We start from the raw sequence: 25,729 nt of genomic DNA on the forward strand, positions 1-25,729 counted from the left end.
GACAGGGTGTTGAGGGAGGTGCATGAATTCAAAATTCAAAGACTGTTTTGTGCATGGGTGCAGGGAAGCAGGGGTGTACCAACGCTGTAAAAATGTTGAAGTGGGTACAGTACATGGTTCAATCAGTTGAATTGGCAATTAAAGTTTGTCTGATTTTTTTATTTCTTTAATATATTTTTTGGGGTGCGGCAACTGTGTCGGGATGTTGAAGGCAGTGCGTGACTCGCCCTTTAAATCCCAATTTGTTATCCGTGTTGACTAGTGATAGACTGATTTTTTTGTTTTTTTTCAGAGCCGATACGATACTGATTATTAGTATTTTAAAAGGAGGCCGATAACTAGGGCTGCACAATATATCGTTTGAGCATCGTCATTGCAATGTACGTTTTTGCAATAGTCACATTGCATGGTCCTGCGCAATGTTTGTTTATTATTATGCCGTCAATTAATAATAATGTAATGTGAATAAGTAATATGAATAATGTAATATGAATAAGTAACCAGCAGAGGGATTTGGTTTGCCATGCTAATAAGATTAGCACCGATGTTACAGTAAATTATAACCCATCAAGCAACATACACAGAGCAGCCCAGAGTGTTTTATATATATATATATATATATATATTGTATAACTATTAATGAGGACACTGAAAACAATTACACGCCTGCATTTACTGTACAGTATCTCTCTTCAGAATGTGGCGAATTAATGCATGTCACAACAGATTATACAGTGGGCCAGGGGGGAGAGCCACGGCATCACTGAAGAGACAAACTTCAAGTGTAAACAACAACGTGTTTTACTTAAACAAATGCACTAAAATATAGAAATACTAATGAATGTGTAGAAAAACCGATTGATTAAAAACAAATGTTAGGAATTTTCTAATGACAGTACAGTATAACTGAAAAGAAATGATTTTAACTTCATGTGTGGCCGGAGTATTGCTCAATACTACAGGGCATTTAAATACAGGTAGACTTCATACAAATGCCTTTGTATAATGTTTTACTTAAACAAATGCACTAAAATATAGAAATACTAATGAATGTGTAGAAAAACCGATTGATTAAAAACAAATGTTAGGAATTTTCTAATGACAGTACAGTATAACTGAAAAGAAATGATTTTAACTTCATGTGTGGCCGGAGTATTGCTCAATACTACAGGGCATTTAAATACAGGTAGACTTCATACAAATGCCTTTGTATAATGTTTTACTTAAACAAATGCACTAAAATATAGAAATACTAATGAATGTGTAGAAAAACCGATTGATTAAAAACAAATGTTAGGAATTTTCTAATGACAGTACAGTATAACTGAAAAGAAATGATTTTAACTTCATGTGTGGCCGGAGTATTGCTCAATACTACAGGACATTTAAATACAGGTAGACTTCATACAAATGCCTTTGTATAATTATTTTTTTTTGTATAATGTTTTACTTAAACAAATGCACTAAAATATAGAAATACTAATGAATGTGTAGAAAAACCAATTGATTAAAAACAAATGTTAGGAATTTTCTAATGACAGTACAGTATAACTGAAAAGAAATGATTTTAACTTCATGTCTGGCCGGAGTATTGCTCAATACTACAGGGCATTTAAATACAGGTAGACTTCATACAAATGCCTTTGTATAATTTTATGCTCTACTGAGCATAGTTTTCCCTATAGTGGGAAAAAGAGAAATGTGTGCTGGTTTTCACATTACATGTACGTTATCCTATATTTTCTATATAGAACACATTGCAGTGTTAAAGAAAATCACAATGTCATTTTTCTCCAGTGTCGCGCAGCCCTACTGATAACTGATATTTGGAGCAGATATTCGTCTGCAGTAAAAGGGAAAATATTGGCATCACAATTTTGAATAATACAAAGTCCAACCCTTGACTTTGTTTAAATGTTTTTTAAGTAGGCTTTATACGATCAGGATTTTTGGGGCCGATCACCGATCAGCAGGTTTTAAAAACCGATCACAAGATGGAGCAATGTGTTTGTTTACATGACTTGTTCATTTACTTATACTGTATCCATCCATTTTCTGTACAGCTTATCCTCACAAGGGTTGCGAGCCTGCTGGAGCCTGTCGTCCCAGCTCAAATTATTCTCTAGCATTTTAGACAAGTTAAAACACCAATGACCTCTAGGGGGCATTCAAGGATTGGCCACTGACATAAGTTTAGGTCAAATCAACATTACAACTGACAGAAATAATTGGTGCTAACTTACTGTAATTAAATGACTTTATTGCAATTAAATTACTTTAATAAATACTGTTAATGACATGCTTACTCTAACTTTCTCACTGTCCCGGCTATATGGACGGATGTTGTCCAGAGTTTGAGTCGGTTTGACCCCCCCCCCCCTCCACGCTGCGTTGCTTGAACAAGGCGTGTTCCTTGTATACACTCTTCGGGTGCTCGATCAAATTTGTGTTGAAGCATTTAGATTACGTTCCCCACGACGTACTTCGGTTGTGCACAGACTGCAAATAACGTACGTGTTGTTTGTCTGAGACACCGCAAAATAGTCCCACACCGACGACGAGTTTTTTCACCGACAAGAATGAAAAAAACTTTATTGGCGTCAGATGGTTACAGTACTGCGCAACAAGACACGTGACAAGGCTAAAAATAAACTAGCTTTTGGATTCATACACGCCGAAGACCCGGAGTTAAATGTCTTGTGCAGAGCCGATTGATGACGTCATTGATCGGATCGGCGACTTATGACATGAAAGCTGATCAGCATAAAATGCTAATTATTGGCCGATACAGATAACGCCGATCAGATCGGTGTAAAGTCTACTTTTAAGCACATCTCACCCACACGGTTGTGGATGGATGTGTCTTCTCTCAGTAGCCTTTTGCAGGTGTTTCTGTCATTCTCTGCCGATATACCATTAAAAAAATAATAAAATCATGAAATGAATGGCAAATTTTTATTATCTGTGGGGTGTGTCGCTGAGTTTTTTGAGTCTGTGTTGGGGGAGGAGGTAGTGCACCAGCTATGTATTGGTGTTGAAGGGGTTGCGTCGCTTAAAGAAGGTTGGAAATGGCTGTTTTAGATACAATACAAAATCAGTAGAACGCAACGAGGCACACAGGAAAATGGCTCAAGTGTTGGAGAGTTATGCAGTTACTGATCTTGTCCTACTTGAGAGCCATTTTACAGTGCTCAAGTGAAATTATTCAGCATTTACACTACGGGCCACAGCATAATACACAAGGGGAGGCAGGGGGGGTTATGGAAGTGAACGCGATAAACAAACAAGGGAGAATTATTCAGTGTTTGAACACTTAAACATCCACTTGAGTGCAAGCTTTTAAATGGGTGATTAAAACACGCACCGAGCATGCACACATTTGGCTCAGAGGAACTCAGCAGCGACACCACTGCAGGAACGCCACTCAGCTCCGGTTTGCGAACCCCCCACCCAAACCAATGCACCCGCAACTGGTTGGGGGGCTAGTCTGTAACCGTAAAGTACACAACTTTGTTAAAGTGCTGTCCACTTTTCCAAGTGCATATTTGGGGGAAGGGAGACGGGGGACAAAGCATAATCCTAGCTGCTAATCCCTGGAGATTCCGTGCACATTACACGAAGACGACTTTGATCTCTGGTGTGCATCCGGATATCCGTCTCCAGACCGGACACACACTCGTATGCACTTGCAGTATTATTAACACATGGCATACGCATAGAGGAATGACGTTATATTATAGACTCGGTTTTCTGCCTGTATTATGACATTTAGGGCCAATCCCAGTTCTACCCCTTAGCCCTTCCCCTTTCTCTTAGCCCTTGGTTTTGCACGTACACGAGACCGAAGGTGTATCCCATTTCCTAGGAGAATGAGTGTATAGCCCTTGAAACCAAGTGTGGTCAGGGAAAGCGAGGTGTATGGGACTCCAAAGCGATTGCTTACAAGACGACGGAACGGACAAGGAAGTACATAAATGTGAGCAATTATTGATAGTCATACTAATGACAGTCATGCTTTTAATCACCGTAAATGTCATTCATGTTTTGGATTGTTGGTTAAACAGCTTGTTATGATTATCTCGCGTATCGCTAGTCTACCTTCAGACTACGGTGACAAATTCACAGTAAACACACTTGTACAGCATTTTATGAATGATCAGAAAGAATTGGTAGACAGTCAGGTGACATTTAGAATCTATGTAGCGTCGCTAATGTCGCTTGTTTGTATAAGGTCATGTTCGCTTTCCATATAATTAAGATGTAGCCTCATCATTCATGTAATGCAGTAGTTCATCACCATGATGCCGTTTGCTGGGATTCCCTGTGCATATCCTTGTCTGACAACAGGTTTATGAAACAAAAAAGAGGTCAACGTAATAAATAACCTCTACAGGGACGCGACAAGGCAACAGTCTTCTACAACAGCACACAACACTCCAGAACGACAAGCCCAGTGCAAGAATGACAACGGATATTCCTGTGACAGTGACAAAGTTATTTTCTATTGTATTCTGTTTGAGATATTTTCTTTTTTGTGTGTGTTTACAAATGCTTGGTTGTGTGTTTTGTGATGTTGTTGTTGGTGTTACTTATTGGCCGACGTTAGACCATAAAGTTTGTCAAAATGTTCCTTCTATAAAAATTTATTTTTTGATTAGCTAAAGATGAAAAACAGAAATGTATGCACCCTGTCATGTGGTAGGAAACATTCATTATAAACAATTTTAAAATGCCAGTCACCTTTAGGAACTGCACAAACAGAAACATTTAAATACAATTTTTTTTTTTTTTTTTATAAGAATAGTAACATTGATTTGACACAAGACAGCATCTTGCAAATGTAAACAATTGTCGCGTCTGCCTACGATACAGCCAGCAGGGGTGAGAGGTGACTATGTGATGTCCCAATTCCTAGGGCCATTTACCCCTTGGCCCTTTAAACGAAGGGCTCTGGGGAAGGGGTAAGACAAAGGGGAAGGGCTGAGGGGTAGAATTGGAATTGACCCTTAGACTACTGCAGTAATGCCCTGCATAGTCGCAGTTTACTATTCACATTTTTCGTTTTTACATAAAACAGATCTCCAGCTATTCACTGAAAAACTTCTGAAATGCCCTAAGATGCCACAAACCCTGTCTAAATACAGTGGGAGGAAAACGTATATGAACCCTTTGGAAATGTTTTAAATTTCTGCAAAAAAAAAAAAAATTGTCATAAAATGTGCTATAATCTTCATCTAAATCACAAGGGTATACAAAAAGAATCTGCTTAAACTAATACTACACACACACTATTGTATGTTTTAATATTTTTGTTGAAAATCTCACGGCGGCATGGTGGACGACTGGTTAGAGCGTCAGCCTCACAGTTCTGAGGACCTGGGTTCAATCCCCGGCCCCGCCTGTGTGCAGTTTGCATGTTCTCCCCGTGCCTGCGTGGGTTTTCTCCGGGCACTCCGGTTTCCTCCCACATCCCAAAAACATGCATTAATTGGAGAATCTAAAAATTGCCCGTAGGTGTGACTGTGAGTGTGAATGGGTGTTTGTTTGTATGTGCCCTGCGATTGGCTGGCAACCAGTTCAGGGTGTACCCCGCCTCCTGCCCGATGACAGCTGGGATAGGCTCCAGCACCCCCGTGAGGAGAAGCGGCTCAGAAAATGGATGGATGGATAAAATTTCACAGGACAGGGAGGAAAAAGTAAGTGAAACCTTGGATTTTTTTTTTTTTTACTGGTTGACCCCCCTTTGGCAGCAATAACTTATCCTGCAGTTGCAGATCAGACATGCACAACAATTAGGTTGAATTTTGGACTATTCCTCTTGATAAAACTGTTGCAGTTCAGCTAGATTCCTGGGACGTCTAATGTGAGTAGCTCTCTTGAGGTCATGCCACAGCATCTCAATCGGGTTGAAGGTTACAAAGGTATCTCTAAAAGTTTTGATGTTCATCAGTCCATGGTTAGACAAACTGTCTATAAATGGAAAAGGTTTAGCACTGTTGCTTCTCTTCCAAGGAGTGGCCATCCTGTAAAGATGACTGCAAGAGAACAGTGCAGAATGCTCAATGAGGTAGAAAAGGAATCCTAGCGTGTCACCTGAAGACTTACAAAAATCATTGGCACCTGCTAACATCTCTGTTGACAAATCTACCATACGTCAAACATTAAACAAGAATGGAGTTCCTGGGAGAACCCCAAGGAGGAAGCCGTTGCTGTCATGTGTGGAGAAAAAAAAATGGCACAACACACCAACATCAAAACCTTATCCCAACTTTGAAGCATAGTGGAGGGAGCATCACGATGTGGGCGTGCTTTTCTTTCTTTTCACAATTAATTCTGATGGTTGATTGTGTCTGATCTGCAACTAGAGGAAACATTTGGTTAAGGGATAACCAGTTATTTACCGTAATTTCTCATGTAGAATGCGCACCCATGTACAATACGCACCCCCAAAGTTGACCTCAAAATTCGGAAAACCCTTCTACCCATGGCATTTTTACAATGCATGATTTTGCTTCTACCCGTATGATCAAAACAAAGTATAATCTGTATTTTTTTTTTTAGTTTTTTCAAATAATTATTTTGAAAATAAGCACTTTATTTGAACACGTAATACTTTTTATTTACTTGTTCTTATTTTGAAATTCACAGCCCTACTTTTGAGTAAATGAGAAATCACAGTTGTGCTCATATGTTTGATTACCCAGGAAGAATTTGTAAGATGGGCACAATTCTTTAAAGAAAACATGAAGGGCCAGGCGAAACACATTTAGTTTTATTTTAATGGGATTCAAATTAAACTGTCAAGCATTTCAGAAAAGCATTATCATCAAACAAGACATAACCATAAAGAAATTAATGATGGTTGTTGTTCATTTTTCACAAATTCTGCCAGGGTATGTAAACCTATGAGCACAACTGTACATCTTATGCAGTCATACGTACCCCTGTCATATTGGAATGAAAGTGTAGATGGCGGCATACATTTATAAAATGGGAAATGTTTTTTAATTTTCTCCTATACATATGTATAATGCGCACCATTGATTTTTTACATTTGTTGGGAGGGAATGCAAATTATACACGAGAAATTACGGTAATCCAAGGGTTCACTGACTTTTTCCACCGTCCTGTGGATGTTTACATGTTTTTGTCAATAGAAATATGAAACCATATACTTGTTTGTGTGGTTTTAGTTTTAACACACTTTGTTTATTCTTGTGATTTAAATGACGATCAGTAGGGATGTCACTATAAAATCTTTTTAGAATCGAATATATATATATATATATATATATATATATATATATTGAAGATTCCATCGAGTAATCACACCCCCTCAACATATTTTTTTCCTACTTAAATGAATTTTATTCTCATTCATGAGGAATGGACTTCTATACTTTCCTGCATATGATGGTACTGAATGTATGGTATAAATGTGGTGTGAGGAATTGGAGTTGAAGTGATTTTATTTGATTTAAATCCAGTTCTTGAGTGCACTGAATTTGATTGCATTATGTCTTGTACAATGACAAATAATCCTGAATCTTGAATTACCAGATGAATCTTGATCTTGAATAATCGGATGGAATTCGATTTTGCATTCATAAGTATAGCAAAATATTTTTTTTATTTGATAACTGTTTATTAACACTTATGTTTGCTAAAGTTAACTAAGTTACTATCACTATACTCACTTCAAAGTAAACATTTTCAAATACAATAATTTGTGCATTTGCAGCATTAACCTAATATTGTAGGCTATACAATATTATTAATACAGGATACATTTTTGTAGGTAAAGGATACGCGCTCTGGAGAAGCTTGGTCAGAATGCTTTTGTTTTCTTAAAAAGTAATTTTAAACACTTTCACATCACATCACTTTAACACTTCCACTCAATCCGTTTAGTTATCCCCGTGTAGTAAGAACTGTAATAAAACTCAAGAACCGCGATATTGTGGACGATTACTGTATCTGTATTCTGCGATAATAGGTTGCAGGGACTCATTGTTCCAGGGCTGGGACTTCTTGTTTCCAGAAATATGCATTGTGGGACTCATATAGTTTCAAGTGTAAAATGATCTATGTAATAGGATGAAAAAAATAATAATAATCTGCATACTGTTCAATTTCACAACATAATTATTCTTCTATTATTAAACATTTTTGGTTTTAATATTTGTTTAAAGTATTTATTGTAGACACCAATCTGATTGGGCTGATCGCCGTTAGATCGGCTCCGCAAAATACATTTACTCCGCGTAGCCATCGTGCACAGTATTTTTTAATCCAAAAGCTAGTTTATTTTTTAGCCTTGTCACATGTCTTTTGACGTAGTTAATATGTGATGGCCAATGAAGTTATTTATATTTAATTTTTTTTTAAAAAAAAACATGTTGGCGGTGTGGGACAGACAACACGTCTGAGACAGACGAGACGTAATGCCCGGATCAGACTACAAGACAAATTTGCTCCTTCACGATTGCACTATGTCAAACTACAATAAAATCTTGTATTCAGACCCCACCGCATCCCATTTTTTTACGATCATTGGGCTTTATCTTGTCAACTCAAATGCGACCGGATACGTTACCATGGCGACTAATAAAGGTTATTTTATAAAGATTTATTATATTAATATACTTTGAAATTATAGCTTCGTTTTCTGAAGTGATGTATCAGAGGTAATGTACTACCGTATTTTCCGGAGTATAGAGCGCATCGCAATACAAGCCCCGCCCACTAAATTTGTTAAAAAAAAATATATATATATATATATATATATATATATATATATATATATATATATATATATATATATATATATATTTTTTTTTTTTTTTTACATATATCAGCCACACCAGACTATACGGCACGGATATATACGTTGTGAAAGTAGATATTTACACAGAAAGGTTTTGTCAATGTTTATTTACATACCTTAATTGTTTCCAAACAGTGCCTGTAACACGGAAGTAAAACAGCTCAAACATAACAGAAAAGTCTGTGTTTTTATTCATCCTCCTCCTGTTCACTGAAACCACTGAAGTCGTCTTCTTCAGTGTCAGAGCTGAAGAGCCTCAGAACATCTCCGTCACACACCATTTCATTCTCTCTGTCGGTGTCGCTCTCAATGTCATTTTCATCTCGAGACACTGTTACCGCTGAAGTTGTGCTGTTCTCCTCACGTAGCAATCCAGCCTTTCGAAATCCGGCAAAGTTTCAATGCAACAATTTCGGGGTAAACACATTTTTGTGGTCGACTTAACCAAATTAGTCAACTTTTTTTCCAGCCGTAAAGGTCAGACTACATTTTATGACCAATTTATGTAGAAATTTAAGAAATTACAAAGGGTTAACATACTTTTTTCCTCCCACTGCAGGAATTGGTATCAATGAAGTATGTTTAAGTGATACATCTCAACTGAGTGAAAAACTTTGCATGTTGGGAAAAGTTGAGCATGGGTTTTGAGAGAGAGTCTTCGCCACATGCATGTGCATTTAACGTAGGGTTCTGGCGAATTTTCTTTTTAGAAAATCAATCTGTAAGCAATTTATATTTAAGGCAGGGTAATGTAAGATGAGTTTGAAGGTAAAAACTGTTTTGAAATTATAGTTTACGGATATATATATATTTATATAGGCAATTATTTAAAAAAATATACGGGGGGTCTCAATTGTATTTTTCTGCTATTTGCAACATGGCTTGGTCTCATGGATCGATATGCAGCAAAATTGTAAGAAACGAGGCAGACTGTGAAGACCAAATAAGTTACATAGTTCCCTCATCAATAGACATGGACATACACAACATTGTGGAGCGGCAACATCGTCAGAGTCTACCGGAACGCTAATTGCCATTAGATCATCTTTAATACTGAGAGGAGAAGGCTCTGCCCGGTAATTCACCCAAGAGGCATTTGCACTTTCGGTACTGCAGTTTTCATTAGCAACAGAGTTCAAATGGGCTCAATGGTTAACTACTTAATGTTCGCGTGTGAATGATATCTTGGATAAAGATTATCACAGTTAATATTCACTTTTTTCCTAATGAAAAAAGAGGCTTATATTTGTTTGCGTGGATCAGGCGCATCTGGCGATTAATTGGGTCATGGCTTCTATTGAGGGGAGGTCCACTATTTTAGGAATTATGGGAGTTTGCTGACATGAATGCACAACTCCATCTTTTCTATAGCACTTGTCCTTAATAGGGTGCACGGGTGAGCTGGAGCCTATCCCAGCTGACTGGGCAAGAGGCAGGGTCAACCCTTCACTGGTAGCCAGCCAATCACAGGGCACAGAAGATCAAATACACACTCACATTTACATCTATGGACAGTTTCGAATCTTCAATGAACCTAACATGCATGTTTAGAATCCATTCCAGCTGACATTTGGAGAGTGAAGCAGGAAACAATATGGACTGGTTGCCAGCCAATCGAAGGGCACATATAGATAAACAAGCATTCACGCTCACGTTCACACCTATGGACAATTTAGACTACAGCTAGAGTCTTTAACGAACCTCACATGCGCAGAGAAAACCCATGCAAGCATAGGGGAGAAACTGAGATTCGAATCCTGAACCTCAGAAGTGAGCTGTGAGGCAGACGTGCTATCTTTCAAAATCAATAATTTCAGGGACTTTTCTCATCCATAGTTGCAGTAAAACATTTATTTCCACACCATGCAATGCCAAATGTGGCATTAAAGCGACCAGCATGTCGCCCCGGCATCATCACTTCTACCCCATCCTCTCACGGGAGCACTTAAAAAAATAAATAAAAATAAAAATAAAAAAGGGAGGGAAAAAAAAAAAAAAAAAAATCACATGGCCCCCTCTACGGCCAGGTGCTACCCCCGTCCACAACCTCTCCCTGTAAGCTTGAAGCTTTTCTTCCCTTTAGAATGTGCCTCCGAACTCCGCCCTCCCCTCTTTGCAGCCACTTCAAAGACCAACAACAGACCCTCGTCCCATGGGATCGCAGAGGGAGGTAGAGCATACTGGGAGTGGGCTATACGTCACACAAGAGGGCCTACCGGTGGTGGTGGTGGTGGAAGGGGGGTTAAAAAGTGCTAAAAAGGGAGCGGAAGAGGAGTCTGCATGTGAAAGGTGCTTTCAGCATTAAGACAAAGGCCCTCGCTTTGTGACGTTCAAAAAGACAACAGCCGAGCACAACCTGTCTTTTATCACGCTTAGAGGCTGAGGGAATGCATCTGAAAAGGGCCCACATGCTCCCTAAAATCCTTTTACCTCAATAGTAATATAACGAGAATGAACAGGCGGTGACGCGGGACAAGTTTTGCGGTGACTCGCTTTGGAGGAGAATTCTTTCATGCCTTCAATCAGATTGCACACAGGACTAACTGCAAATGTAAAACCAACATGGGAAAATTCCCAATAGTTGTTTTTTAATTTTTTTATTTATTTTACGTTTCATGTACAGCTGAAAACACTGTCAAAACGATCCCTGTTCATACTGCCTTCTAAAGTAAAAATCCTCTACTAGGCATGCCAGGCCAGTAGTCTTCATCATCACATATCTTTTTTAAATTTTATCCAAAACAGTCTTTTGATACCCTCTTTCTACTTAAAGTTTAATTTACACTGCAGGTCCAAATTCCCATTTCTGATTTAACACCTAAATCTAATTTTTTATTTAAATTTCAAGTAAGACATGGTATTTTGTTCCCAGTCAAATTGTCTAACATTAAAAAAAAGTTTATAAAAGTACTTTTTCAGTGTGAAACATCTTCTGCTGGTCTTAATAATGAGATTTTAGATTTTCAACATTTATTGGCATTAAGAATGGCTCAGGTCAAATTGTTCCTGGATCAATTGGTTCTGTTCCTGATAAACAAAAGAGGGCAGTTAACGGAAGGGTACAATTTAAATTATGTGCTCATGTAAAAGAGTTCTACGCACTGATAGTTTGGATTAATTTTTTTGAGGTAGGGTAAACTGTAAACCTCCGCCGATTCACAAATCACCACTTGCGAACTCACCTACAGGCGGAAAAGCTCAAGTACTCGCCCATCTGTAGATTTTTGGGCTCTTTCTCAAGTGTCTCAAAATGCCGTTCAAGCACCCTTCTTCCAAGGCCCCATGTTTACGGAGGAGTAGTCAATGTTGGCGACCCATTTGACAGCGAACAGCAGCGAGATGGCAGGTTCTTGTAGAGGACTGACAAACAGGCAAGGGGGGGGGGGGTTGAGAAGTTAACCCCTTGTGGGGTTAACTTCTCAAGATCATCCATGCATCCATTTTCCATACCGGTTACCGTCACTAGGGTCGCGGGTGCGCTGGAACCTATCCCAGCCGACTCTGGGCAAGAGGGGGGGTAAATCCTGAACTGGTCGCCAGCCAATCGCAGAGCACATATAAACAAACAACCATTCACACTCACCATCACAACTATGGGCAATTTATAATCGTCAATTAACCTACGATGCATTTTATGCATTTTTTGGAATGTGGGAGGAAACTGGTTTACCCGGAGAAAACCCACGTAGGTACGGGGAGAACATCCAAACTCCACATAGGCGAGGCCAGATTTGAACCCGGGGCCTCAGAACTGTGAGGCAGATGTGCTAGCCAGTCGGGCACCCTTCTCAAGATCTGTGATTCTCAATTCATGGGTCAGGACCCAAAACTAGGTCATGGACTCATTTTGGGTGGGTCGCAGACAGCTAGTAAAAGAATTGCATGAAATTGTATTCATATTTTTTTTTTGTACAGTATAGAGGCGTACCAAGCTCCCACACGGAACATGGTAGGAAAGTGACAAGAAATGTTACTTCCTTGTGGTCTACCTGCTAGTTTACTTTGTGAACAAATACAGTGCAGCTCAGCCTGTGGCTGGCAGATGTCATGGCTAGCAATATACTTTTGGCAGTACAGCAAACTCATTTGAAATGGCATTTAAAAAACATTTTAAACAAAACAAATATTTATTGTTCTTAACTTCTATGAAAGTGGGTGCAACAACAGGAAAGTGCGGGTCCAAGGGTGACAACAGTTGAGAACCACTGCTCAAGATGATACAGAGAAAGGTCCAAATCCCTATTGGAAGTGGTGTAGGTTAACAGCTGATGAGTAATGGCTGGTTGCTCAATGTAAGGTAGAGTAAGTTCCCAATTAAATATTAAGAGATGTCTCTGATATGCTGTATGTGTTTAAAAAGGAGGGGCTCTATGTATCACTAAGTCAAAAGCCTAATGGCCTATAGAAAAGTAGTAACGTGTATTTTTACAGGTTACGAAGTGGTGATAAACATGCCAGTGTGTATTTCCTGTGGATTTTTTTTTTTCAAACTCATATCCCAGAGCCATTTATTTTTAAGGGTAATGTAAAATTAGATTGAAGTGATATTCCAGTGTTTTGGGACCATAGTTTGGGTTACATTTAGTGTTCAAAGTTTCAATATAGGTGATGATAAAAACATTTTTTGGAGGGGGTTATTATTTGGAAATTGTTGCTATTCGCATCAGGGCTTGATCCTTAACCCCTGCGAAGAGCAAGGGGCCCACTTAAATGATACAGCATCTGTGGCATAACAGTGCATGTACAGTATTTGTATTTTTTGGTACGGAACCTCCGATTTCCACAAGGAATATACTGTGTCAATTAAGGGTCAGGACATGTCACTGCCTCGCACTCTAGCTACACATCTTTGCCGTACACAAACACAGTGCAGCTCAGCCTCTGGCTAGTGGACATCATGGCTCACGACACGCTTATGAAAGTACCATATTTTCACGGCCATAAGGCGCACTTAAAAGACTTACATTTTCTCCAAAATGGACGAGGCGCCTTATAATCCGGCACGCTTTATGTGTGCACCGAATTCCAAAATCTGTAAATGTTGTGTGACTTTGATGAGTGCTCCAAATCTGTAAATGTTGTGTGACTTTGATGAGCGCTCCGCTTGACTGACATTTCCTGCTGACACGCTGCTTATATAGAGGAAAGGCTGACGTGACTGAGGACAGCATGCGGACGTTAAAGGGGGAACGGTGCGTGTGAAAGAGGACGCTAAAGGCATGCCACCAGTAGGTATATAGCGCCGGTATTTGCATTGTGCAAAACAACATCGGTTTGGCTAAGGACCCCCGAAAATGGCACAGGAAAACGAGCTTCGCTAAGTCAAGAAGACGAGGCGCCGGGCGAGTTACGCCACCATATGTGAATGGATTGTGGGTGCCTGGGCTAAGGTATCTGCTTTGACTGTTGTCCGAGCTTTCGCGAAAGCCGGCATCATTGCTGAACAGTCCCCCGGCAAAAAGACCGACTCCAACAATGATGAGAGGGAACCCGGCATGTTTAATGGAGAACTTGCCCAGCTGTTCATTTCGGATACAGAAGATGAGGACTTTTATGGATTTGTGGATGAGGATTGATCAAAAAATAACGTGAGTACATTGTTAAATACTTCAATAAAGTACAACCGAACTCAGTTTTGCTCCCGCTGCCTTTTTAAAAACATACGCTAGCGTATGTTTTAGCGTGCATGCATGCTATCGTATGTTTCAAGCTAGCGTTATGTTTTACCATGCCTGTGCCCAATAATACAGTGCGCCTTATGTATGTGTTAAATACAGAAATGGACCCCGTAACTGAGCCTCCGCCTTTTAATATGGTGCACCTTATGGTCGTGAAAATACGGTACCTCAAAAGATGCCATCGTAGGAATGGAACTCAGCATTTACCATTCTTAAGTTAACCATGCCAAATTGCACCAATTGATGGAAACAGCTTTAAAACAAAAAAAGAGAGGCGGGAGTCTACACTTGTACTACACAACTGAAGCCTTGACTGTCAATGGGGACACCTCCCCGTGAGGACCCCATTTCAAACGGCGTCTTGTTTCATCCGGCAACACAAGGCCACTGGGTAAACGCACCAAACAGATGGAGTCTGCGAGAACAGAAGGGCGCACCAGGTGGGGGGGTCTAAAGGAGGATTTTAAAGAGAAGGGTGACTTTGCCAGTATTTTACTTTTTTTTTTTTGCAGGAATATAAACGATGAATGCTTGAAAAGTGGCACAAGATGTCACAAAAGATTTTAAAGTGGGTGCTGTCGTGCGATGTTCAATGTCTATCCGAGGATGCGCATAACACAGAATGTGATATCTATAGGGAGGGGTGCAGCACAACAGGGTGCACACAGGATACCACATGACCCCAATGTCATATGTCAAGACCCACCTGCCAACACCGCTCAATCACTGTCGCACCACCGCCACCTACCACATGGCTTTTTTTTGTTTTTTGTTTTTTTTTGTCCTGTTCGGCTGCTAGGACAAGCAAAATGGAAAATCTGTATCCCTTTTATGCGGAAACAGTTTTACTGTGGCCCAGTGGAGTTTTTAAGCTTCCGTTGTGGTATTATAATTGAGGTTTATTGAGAATCAGACTTGATCAGTCGAACAGAACAAAGTTTCTAGAAGGGAGAAAGAAACAAAGACAAAAGACAAAGCACTAATTGTAAATAGGATGAGTGAAGTAAATCATTACATTATCTACAAAAATGAAACATTAGACATGAGTGTTGCATGGGGCTGTAGTGCTACACCCTGTGAGGGAAGGACAGGAGAAGATAGAACAGGACAAGGACAGGAGAAGAAGCATCCAGGACCAGGGTCGTGAACCCGGCTGTACAACTGAAGTGTGGTGGCATTAATTATGAAAATTATAAATAAATTATAAAGTGTACAGGACGAGAGTATAAGTGAGGGGATACACAAGCGATTTGCATATTCATGACTTATTTGTTGCAGTAAGGGGTGTGTAACTGCGGATACATGCAAGTGAATTGAAACCGTTTTACATGCACACAGACTGACAGAAGTGTCCTGTAATTGCTGTGGCCGCATCGCGGCGGTTGAGGACCCAACCTAATCAATCGAGAGGCGAGATCAGGCCCAGGGGGCCACCCGAGAGCAGCCCGGCGGACGGGATACGTCCCACACCGGGACCCAGGGTGGTCCGCCGGCCCCACCGAGGCACCCCGACAAACGGCCACCCAGCGGGTGCCGCAGGGACCCAATGCCACCCCCCAGCCAACCACACCACCCCACCCACCACCCCACACGCCCCGCCACCCGCCCCTACATCCCCAGGAGAGCCAGACGCCACCCCCCCCAACCCGCAGGGCCCGCGATGATGTTTTGGTAATTTGATGTTGTTGCAATCTGTTCCAATTCCAGCCAAGAATCACACTCCTCACTGTGGTGCAACCATTTGATGAGGTATTGTAATTGGTTAGCTAAATAATAGTGTTTAAAATTGGGAGCATTTAGGCCTCCCTCCTGTTTACTTTTCTGAAGAGTAGATAGACTGATTCTATTTTTCTTATTTTTTGAATAAAAATGTTTTACAGCAGAATCTAAGGTTTGAAACCATTTAAATGTTGTCTTAAATGGAATCATTGAAAATAAAGAATTTATTTGAGGTAAGGTTTTCATTTTTATTGCAGCTATTCTTCCCAGTAATGATATAGGCAAGTTAATCCAGCGTCTTAAATCAGATGAGATTTTTTCCAGAAGTGGTGTGTAATTTAGATAGGTATCAATATTTTGTCAAAACTCACAGAGCTAACCAAAGTACTTAATGTTTCCTATAGGCATAGGGTACTCTGGGATTTGATCTGCAGGAGTCCATGAGCTTGCTGTTATTGGGAGTATTGTTGATTTTGTCCAGTTAATAGAGTAGTCTGATATTTGTGAAAATGTTTCAATGAGATTTAAGACTGCCTGAAGAGAATACTTGGGTTCCTGTAAGTAAAAAAAGAATATCATCAGCATATAGATTGATTTTGTGTTCTGTCACTAGTGAGCAGATACCTTTAATATTAGCGTTCTGACGTAGCTAGAGGTTCGATAAATATTGCAACTAGCATTGGTGAGAGTGGACATCCTTGTCTGGTTCCTCTTTGTATTGTAAAATTTTGTGAAGTGATCCTATTTGTGGTGACTGTCGCTTTCGGCGAATTGTATAATGTTGCTATCCAATGTATAAATGAATCTCCAAAGCCAAATTTGCTAAGTACTGCAAACAGGAAAGCCCAGTTGACTTTATCGAAAGCTTTCTCTGCGTGAAGTGACATGATGATTGCGTTTAGATTTTTACACTGTGACATGCTTATTAAATTCAACAGACGTCTGACATTTGTGGAACTTCTACCTTTAATGAAGCCTGTCTGGTCATAGTGGATTATCGACGGAAGTACCTTTTCAAGTCTCGCTGTGAGGGCTTTTGAGATAATCTTGATATCTACATTAATCAGTGATAAGGGCCGATAATTCGCCGGGAGAGTGGGGTCTTTACCTGGCTTTAGTAATAACTTAATTGAAGCTGTGTTCATATGGCTACTAATTCTACCTTTATCCTTTATCTCATTGACTGTTCTGAAAAATAGAGGCGCTAGTATTGGCCAAAAATGTTTAATGAATTCAACAGGGATTCCGTCCGGACCAGGCGCCCGTCTCGGAGGCATATTTTCTAATGAGTTCTGTAATTCTGTGATGCTTAAAATCAAGGCTGTCTTTAATTTGTGTATTTAATTGAGAGATGTTTAGATCCTTAATAAAAGATTACATTTCTTTTTGATCTTGGTTGTTCGAAGATGCGTATAAACTGCTATAAAAATTTCATTTCTAACGGTGACTGTGTACAGTTGCCGTTTGAATATTGAATGGCTCTAATTAATGATTTTTCTTTATTGTGCTTAAGTTGGTTCGCAAGGAATTTTCCCGATTTATTATTGTACTCAAAGTTAGTGTATCTTAACTGTTGTTGTAGAAAATCTGTTCTTTTTGATAAGATAATATCTAACTGATGTTTTGCCTTTTGAAGTTGGTTTCTAAGCGTGTCTATCAGATTAATTGCATATTCTTCTGTGAGGTGTTAAATTTTTTCCTCGATTCCATTTTTTGTTCTTTTTTTTTTTTTTATACGAAGAATATATGATGCGACCTCTCACAATAGCTTGACAGGTTTCCCACAACAGAGATGGGGATATGGTTGGGGAGTTGTTGAATTTCAGAAACTCATCCCATTCCTTCCTCACGAAGAAGCAGAATCTGGGTCCTTCAATAGGGACGTGTTGAAGCGCCATGTTGGCGGGGGTCCCAAATTTGATTAACTTTTTAGTTTTGAGAGAAATCGGTGCGTGGTCGCTGATGATGATTGGATGCATTTTGGGAGTAATTCTTTGAGCTGCCGAATTGTTTGAAAGAAAAATCTATTCTTGAGAAAGAGCGATGAACTGTGTATTCTCTTTTTGTAGGGTTTTTCAGCCTCCATATGGCAATGAGACCAATGTCATCCATATACTGCTCTCGTATATTGGAGCATTGTGGCTGATTACCATTTTTTAGATTTGAGCGATCTATTAGGGGATTTAGCGTAAGGTTAAAATCACCTCCCATAATAATTGTAGAAGTGGTTTAACAAGTGAGAAAAGAGCATGTGGAAAAAAGGCTGGATCATCTTTATTTGGAGCCTATACATTGACAATTGTATAAAGCTTGTTAAATATTGTAGCCTGTATAATTATATATCGGCCTTCTGGATCTACTACTGTACTATTTATTGTAAAAAGTAGTCTTTTATGGACTAGTATTGAGACTCCTCTTTGTCAACAGTTATAAAAGGCTGAGATAACCTGAGTGAAATTAGAGTCAATGAGGCATTTTTCTTCGGACTTAAGTAAGGTGCGTTTCTTGTAATAGGAGAAGGTCTGTTTTAAATTTAGTGGTATAATCCATAACCTTAATTCTCTTTGCCTGTGATTAAATGCCATTGACATTCCAAGACACAAATGTTAATTTAAGTGTGACATATAATGAGTGTGTGTATCATAATTTTAAATAGATTTGGTACTATGCATTCTTTGTTGTTGTCTTTTTGACAGTTTTCGGGAGATTTTTTGGTATTGTCTTGACGTATGTTATTTAGAGAGGGTGATAGAGATGCTATAATTGAGTACTGCAAAGCCAGGGTACAGAGAAGGGTAACGAGCAAACACTGAGCATTGGAAATAAACAGTGACAAGGGGATAATATGGTGTGTAGTGGTGGTTTGTTGTGCGCAAAAAGAGTTTTGAGCGACTTGTGCATTTAGTGTGTGTGGAAGCAAGCACAGCAAGAAAGCAGAGAGATAGGAAAGAATGAAACCAAATGAAATACATTTTTGACAATTCATAACGGCAACAGATCAAAAGTAGTACTTATCGAGAAGAGCCAGGGCGTGACGTTGGCATCACGAAACAGTTGGCCGTCAACATATAGCTTGTCGACAACTAACCACGCTCGTTTGCCTTTGTCAACGGGTACAAAACTCTACGCCTCTCATTAATCCCCTTGGGGAACTGGTCGTTCATTCCAAACTAAGTCCCTTTAAGAGCCCGACCTTTGGATTTTACAAACACTTTTTGCTGAAAGTGTTCAAACTTTGCAATGATGGGACGTGGTCGATTTGGGAGGCCCTGGACCAGGGCCTCCCAAACGGTGGGCACGGTGAAAAGTAATCTTGTCGACTGTATCTTGCTGTATCTTGAGCGCGGACATCATAAACCTTTTAATCTGCACCTCGGGGTCTTCCGGAGCATTGTCTGGAATGCCTGAGAAAATGAGGTTGTCACGCATGCTTCTTGATTGAATGTCCAACGTAGTTTCTTTCATGAGTTTATATTCCAGTCTAAGAGTTTGTAGTTATGCTGACGTTGACATCATGTTTGATCGAAGCGCAGTATAATCTTCGCTCGTTTACTTGTTGCGTGAATTCCAAGCTCTTTCTGAGTTCGGTGATCTCCTGGCAAAGCAAGTCAAGTGCAATTGACAATTTCTTGTCGATTGAAAAGAGGACGCTCGTCTGTATCTCTGTCAAATCAAGCAAATCCTCAGGTGAGGTGGAAGAATCAGCTTTTTTCCTCTTCAACGGCAACTCGCATTGACTCGGATTCTCCATGGCGAGACGAGCTGGTGTTGACGTAGCTGCGCGGGTAGCAACTGGCTCTCTGTAAGTTACTGCTGCTAGCAAAGCTAGCGAAGGAAAAAAGGAAAGAACGAAGCGACCAGCCGCCGTTGAAAAAGACTGTGCAAGGGGCGCCGGCATGTTTTTCATCTTCAGAAATCACACAATCTCTCGCGTTGTTACAGCATGCTCTCCTCCGCTACCACATGGCTGCTAGTGAGTCACATTAAGTTGTCACAAAAAATAGAGAACACTATGATGATGATAATGATCATTTCATGTGTTGTTCCTTCTTATATAGTGTTCCTCTCCCTATTTGCGGTTTTCTACTTGCAAATTTACCTATACACAGATTTTTTTTTTTTTTTTACTCATTCTATAATACTGTCCAACATACTCACCTATTCGATCAGCATAAAATGCTAATTATCGGCCGATACCGATCACACCGATAAAATCGGCGTAAAATCTAATTATAAGTACATTTCACTTGCAGTATTTTGGAACTTTAACTTTCTGGTTCTCACTATTGGACAATATACAGGGGGTCCTCGGTTCCTGAAGCGCAGCGGTAATTGAGCACGCCTTCTTGTGACCTTCCATCAACTTACAGTAATTCGTTAACCTTAAAACCCAATATGTCAGTACCATCATAAACCGAGGGCCCACGTGTATCTAAATTCTTAATTCCTGGACAAACAATCCAGTGTTCTTAACTGCAGTGTCAACAGCCCTGTAACGATCCAGTGTTTAAAGACAACTGTGACAAAAAACTTCAGAAGACTTTAGACTCACCGGATGGTTTGTCTTTTCAGTATACACTCCTATCGCAAGGGCTACTTTTTATAGCATTTGCTTTATAAGGCGACTATTGTGACCTTTACACACCGTGACATGTCTCAGAAGGTTTGGATTCCTCCTTATGGGCAAAATAAAGCTGTTCTTGGAAGCTGCATTCAGGAGATAGACAAGTGTGGGTGGTGGATGAACTCTATTTTCCTTTTCCTTCACGACGACCACCAATTTTCACCATTTGAGGACAACACTGCCAACCAAAGAGGCTTAAAGCTCCTCTGAAGCAGTTCCAAAGGATTTCCCCTCACTTGACAACAACAACTCTGTGTGTCTATGACAATGCAGAAAGACAAAAACGTCAAGCCTGACCAACATTCCCTGGCTTTTACCATCATCACATGTCACCAGACTGTCACCCCATAATGCTTTGAACTCTGGCTTGATCTATTGTCGCCTTTTGAAAAAACATCAACTGGCCTGAAAACCAACATTTGTTTCTCCCGGAGAGACCAAACAAGTGTTGAAATTCACATTGTCAATGCCAAACAAACACAAATAAAATCCAACATAAGAGCTGTTTCCAATATGTTGTATTTTTTGACAGGGATAACATTGGTCACTTTGCGACTGATGCTGTCAGAGAGGGGTGTTTATTACGGGATTATGGCACGCAATTAACCTACAATGCATGTTGCTGGAATGTGGGATGAAACCGGAGTACACAGTGAAAACCCACGCAGGCACGGGGAGAACATGAAAACTCCACACAGGGAGGCTGGATTTGAACCCTGGTCCTCAGAACTGTGACGCAGATGTGCTAACATGTCAATCACTGTGCCTTCATTTATTATTATCATTATTACTTTTATCCACAACTAATCGATTATCACATTAATTGATAAACATTTTTGATAATCGATTAATCGTTTAGAGACCTTGTTCAACTTTAAATTGTCAAACTCCTCGGAATTTCAGCCTCTCACCAGTAAATATTAATATTTATCATAAGGTAGTAAATATAAATAGCTATACTTATTATTAATAAAGCAGACTCATTATTTATGTTTCATCAAAATAATACTTTGCAAACATCTTTACAATTATCAACATTTTTGCTCATTTTCTGATATATTACGGATTAAACCAGTAACTGAATCATAATCAATTTCTGTTTGTGCATTTTCTGCACTGTCAATTTGAAACAATGTCCTCTTTTTTAATAAAAGGGATGGACATTTTAAAAAGTTTTTAATCTGATTCATCAAAAAAAAAATTTGCAGATTAAGCAATTACTAAAAGAATTGTTTGTTGCAGCCCAAGATTATTTTTTAATTCATGAAATGGTGTTTTCATGCACTTATTGGCCTGTTTTAAAATGTATTATTAACTATTATATAAGTATTTTTTCTGGTTGGAACTTGCGCCGCATGATACTGAGAGCCGTTTCTAGTATTTTGATGCTCTTATTTAATACATGAAAGGTTTAAAATATTTAGGGGGGGGGGGGGGACTCAGTACGATGCAGTGTGGTTAAAAACCGTGTATCTCCAAATTTTGAGTTTTTACATCAAGTTTTAATTGCTTTTCCAGATATAAACAATACAGTGAGATTTTTAAATATTCCCCCTTTATAGACACGTACACATTCCCATACGCCTCAATGCTGTCATCAGTATCCAGGCTTTATTCAGTGAGAAATTACAGAAAACGTTGATGAATGCAGTTTTATACCAAATGGCAGTCTAAAATCGATGGATTTTTTTTCCTTTCCCCCGTGCCTCGCACGTACACAAAGTGTCATGGAAACGGGTGTATTTATTCACTTACAAATATATATATATTGCAAATTAGGACCCAATGGCAACATTTTGGATGCAGATCTTGTCTTTAGAACAGTAACCAACCTATGGCTTGTGGACCATATGCAACCCTCATGTTATGTTCAGAGAGGGGTCCAAAAAAAAACTTTTTGTTGAAAAAAAGAAGTACCCGAAAAGAAGCGCTCATGCACAACAAAAGGCAGACAGGGAATGAAAAGGGGGTGGGGGTTAAGCGACCCTCGGTTGACTCACCCGGGTGGTCAATGCGCACTTGGTCTTTAGATGACAGTCCTGCCTCTTCACCAGCCAGTCGTCCAGTCCTTTCCGAGCCAAACAGGCATTGACTACAAAGCTGTCGCCTGAAACAAAAGGCAGCATTATTATTGTGTATTTTATATAAGGGGGAAGTGGGGAGGGGGGTTGTCCGTGCACATGTTCACAGAAGCAAGCCCCACTCTCCTCACAAAGTGCCCCAAATGTTCCCTAAAACAATGCGGCTTACCTTCCGGGCTCTCCCTCGCTTTACAAATTGCGGCTTGAAGTGGATGGGGACCGAAAGAAAGAAAGAAGACAATGAACCCTCAAGTACGACAACTGTGATAGTCGCAACGAAACAAGCCTCACCATGTTTCGAGTGTAGTTTCCCCATCTCTCGGCATCGGTGCACACCATCAGACGAGTAATATCGTCCAAAAAAATGAACCGCCAAGAGAGCGGGAGATATCCGAAAAGAATTCGCGGAGAGGAGCAGGGAGAACGACGGTGGCACACTCACACACGTCCGCTGCTCAGGCGAGCAAACAAGCATCTGAAGAATCAGACAGCTCGCTACTCTTTTGGAGTAGCAGCACCACAGCAGTCCACGTCCGCTTAAGCGCTTTCACAATAAAATACACGGAAGAAAGCGAAGGGAGATAGCGGCTTTCATAACAAAACTACTTCCGCTTTAGCAGGCGCGAGGATAGATAGATAGATAGATAGATAGATAGATAGATAGATAGATAGATAGATAGATAGATAGATAGATAGATAGATAGATAGATAGATAGATAGATAGATAGATAGATAGTTGGACAGAAGGACGGAATGACATATACAGTAGATGGATAGGTAGGCAAGGTAAGCAATGTACTTGTATCATCCATCAAATAATTTCTTACATGAGGTTTAGTTCCTATACCTAGCGCTAGTAAGTTTAGCCAGCTAAGCTAAGAAGCCTAGCTACATGCTCCAACGTCTGTATAAGCCTATTCATTTTTACTTTTGAATGATGGTAATAATACCGTAATTCAAACTTAAATGAAATTGAAGTAAATTTGGAATCTAATCAATCATACAACGTACATAATATACCGTAGTTTAGGCTTATATTAAGAGAATTAACTAGTCCTATTTTCTTTCGATCTACAAATTTCATTTCATTTCATTTAGGCAGTGCGGTGCTATAGTAGTTAGCGCGTCGGCCTCACAGTTCTGAGGAACTATGGGAGCATTTGCGAAACGTCATCGTGACGTAATTTTTGCGCATGCATATTACGTTGAGTGGCAAGAGCGCCAGCCGTTCCCATATAATATTGACAGAGAAATGTCATTTTTGTGGCTTTTTATCGCATTATTCAAGTTTGCGCCAGTTGATGCCAAGCAAAAAAAAGCAGAAAAACTTATGTACAACAGCAGCATCCAGGATTTGCCTTAAATACAGAGTTATATGGACAAATATGTCCCACATCTATCTAGCAGGGTTGACTGAGGGGTCATATTTGATTGACAACATTTAATTTCAGCCTTGACAAAACATTTAATGAGATTTAATTAAAGTCTGTAAGTCTCGTGACGCATACACTGACCTGTAAGTGTTGATCATGCAGTTGTTGATTGGAAAATGTTCAGATGGTGAAACGTATCCATACAGAACATGTATTTGCATACAGTATCTGGTAGCGTATCCAACCATCCATCCATTTTCTGAGCCGGTTCTCCTCACTAGGGTCGCGGGAGTGCTGGAGCCTATCCCTGCTATCATTGGGCAGGAGGCGGGGTACACCCTGAACTGGTTGCCAGCCAATCACAGGGCACATATAAACAAACAACCATTCGCTCTCACATTCACACCTACGGGAAATTCAGAGTCTTCAATCAACCTACCACGCATGTTTTTTGGATGTGGGAGGAAACCGGAGTGCCCAGAGAAAAGGGAGAACATGCAAACTCCACACAGGCGGGGCCGGGGATTGAACCGGGGTCCTCAGAACTGTGAGGCAGACGCTCTAACCAGTCGTCCACTGTCCCTCCATATCATATCATATTGATTCATATATTTTTTTTTTATAAGATAGCAGGCCTACTTAAAAAGTAAATATCACAAAATGTAACACGGGCATCAAGTATTTAAAAGTAAGATGGAAGTTTGCCAATGTGGGATACATCTTTCGGCATTGTTTTTATGCCAAACATCATTAAATATGAACAATGTAATACCTATCGTAATATTACAGGTACATTCATTCATTCATTTTCCGAACCGCTTATCCTCACTAGGGTCGTGGGCGTGCTGGAGCCTATCCCAGCTATCTTCGGGCGAGAGGCGGGGTACTCCCTGAATTGGTCGCCAGCCAATCGCAGGGGACATATAAACAAACAACCATTCACACCTTTGGGAAATTTAGAGTCTTCATTCAACCTACCCTACATGTTTTTGGGATGTGGGAGGAAAGCGCAGTGCCCGGAGAAAACCCACGCAGGCACGGGGAGAACATGTAAACTCGACTCAAGCGAGGCCTGGATTTGAAACCCGGTCCTCAGAACTGTGAGGCAGACATGCTAACTAGTCATCCACCATGCCGCCTACAGGTATATTGCAAAACAAATTAATATAAAGTATCTTACCATTATATGAAGTGCCAAAAGCAAACATGGTCGGTAAGTGTTGGTTCCACTTGTGTCACATAATGGCTGGCTTTAAAGAAGCTTTAGGTTTCTTTGGGATGCTGCAAAACGTCGTTGAATCATTCGTATCAAATCTGTATGTACAGCCTATAGCGCAACATGACACTGCCATTTATTAATTAACGAGAATAAGTGTGAATAACTCGATAATTCTTGGTCTGCCGTTGAATTAAACAGGCTTTCTGCC

General features: G+C 40.0%; 1 protein-coding gene across 1 annotated transcript in view; it reads right to left on the bottom strand.

The window, feature by feature from the left end:
- nkd1 (NKD inhibitor of WNT signaling pathway 1) overlaps positions 1 to 23,376 on the bottom strand; it is a 63,836-nt gene extending 40,460 nt beyond the window's left edge. The window contains exons 1-3 of the mRNA XM_061701909.1: positions 23,221 to 23,376; positions 23,099 to 23,131; positions 22,849 to 22,955 (exon numbers count right to left, since the gene is read on the bottom strand). Coding sequence (XP_061557893.1) covers positions 22,849 to 22,955; positions 23,099 to 23,131; positions 23,221 to 23,245 — 165 coding nt within the window. The 5' untranslated portion in view covers positions 23,246 to 23,376. The remainder of the gene's footprint in view (positions 1 to 22,848; positions 22,956 to 23,098; positions 23,132 to 23,220) is intronic.
- Positions 23,377 to 25,729: the final 2,353 nt, after the last annotated feature.

This window comes from Phycodurus eques, chromosome 2 (genome assembly GCF_024500275.1).
Source record: "Phycodurus eques isolate BA_2022a chromosome 2, UOR_Pequ_1.1, whole genome shotgun sequence".
Classification (NCBI taxonomy): domain Eukaryota; kingdom Metazoa; phylum Chordata; class Actinopteri; order Syngnathiformes; family Syngnathidae; genus Phycodurus; species Phycodurus eques.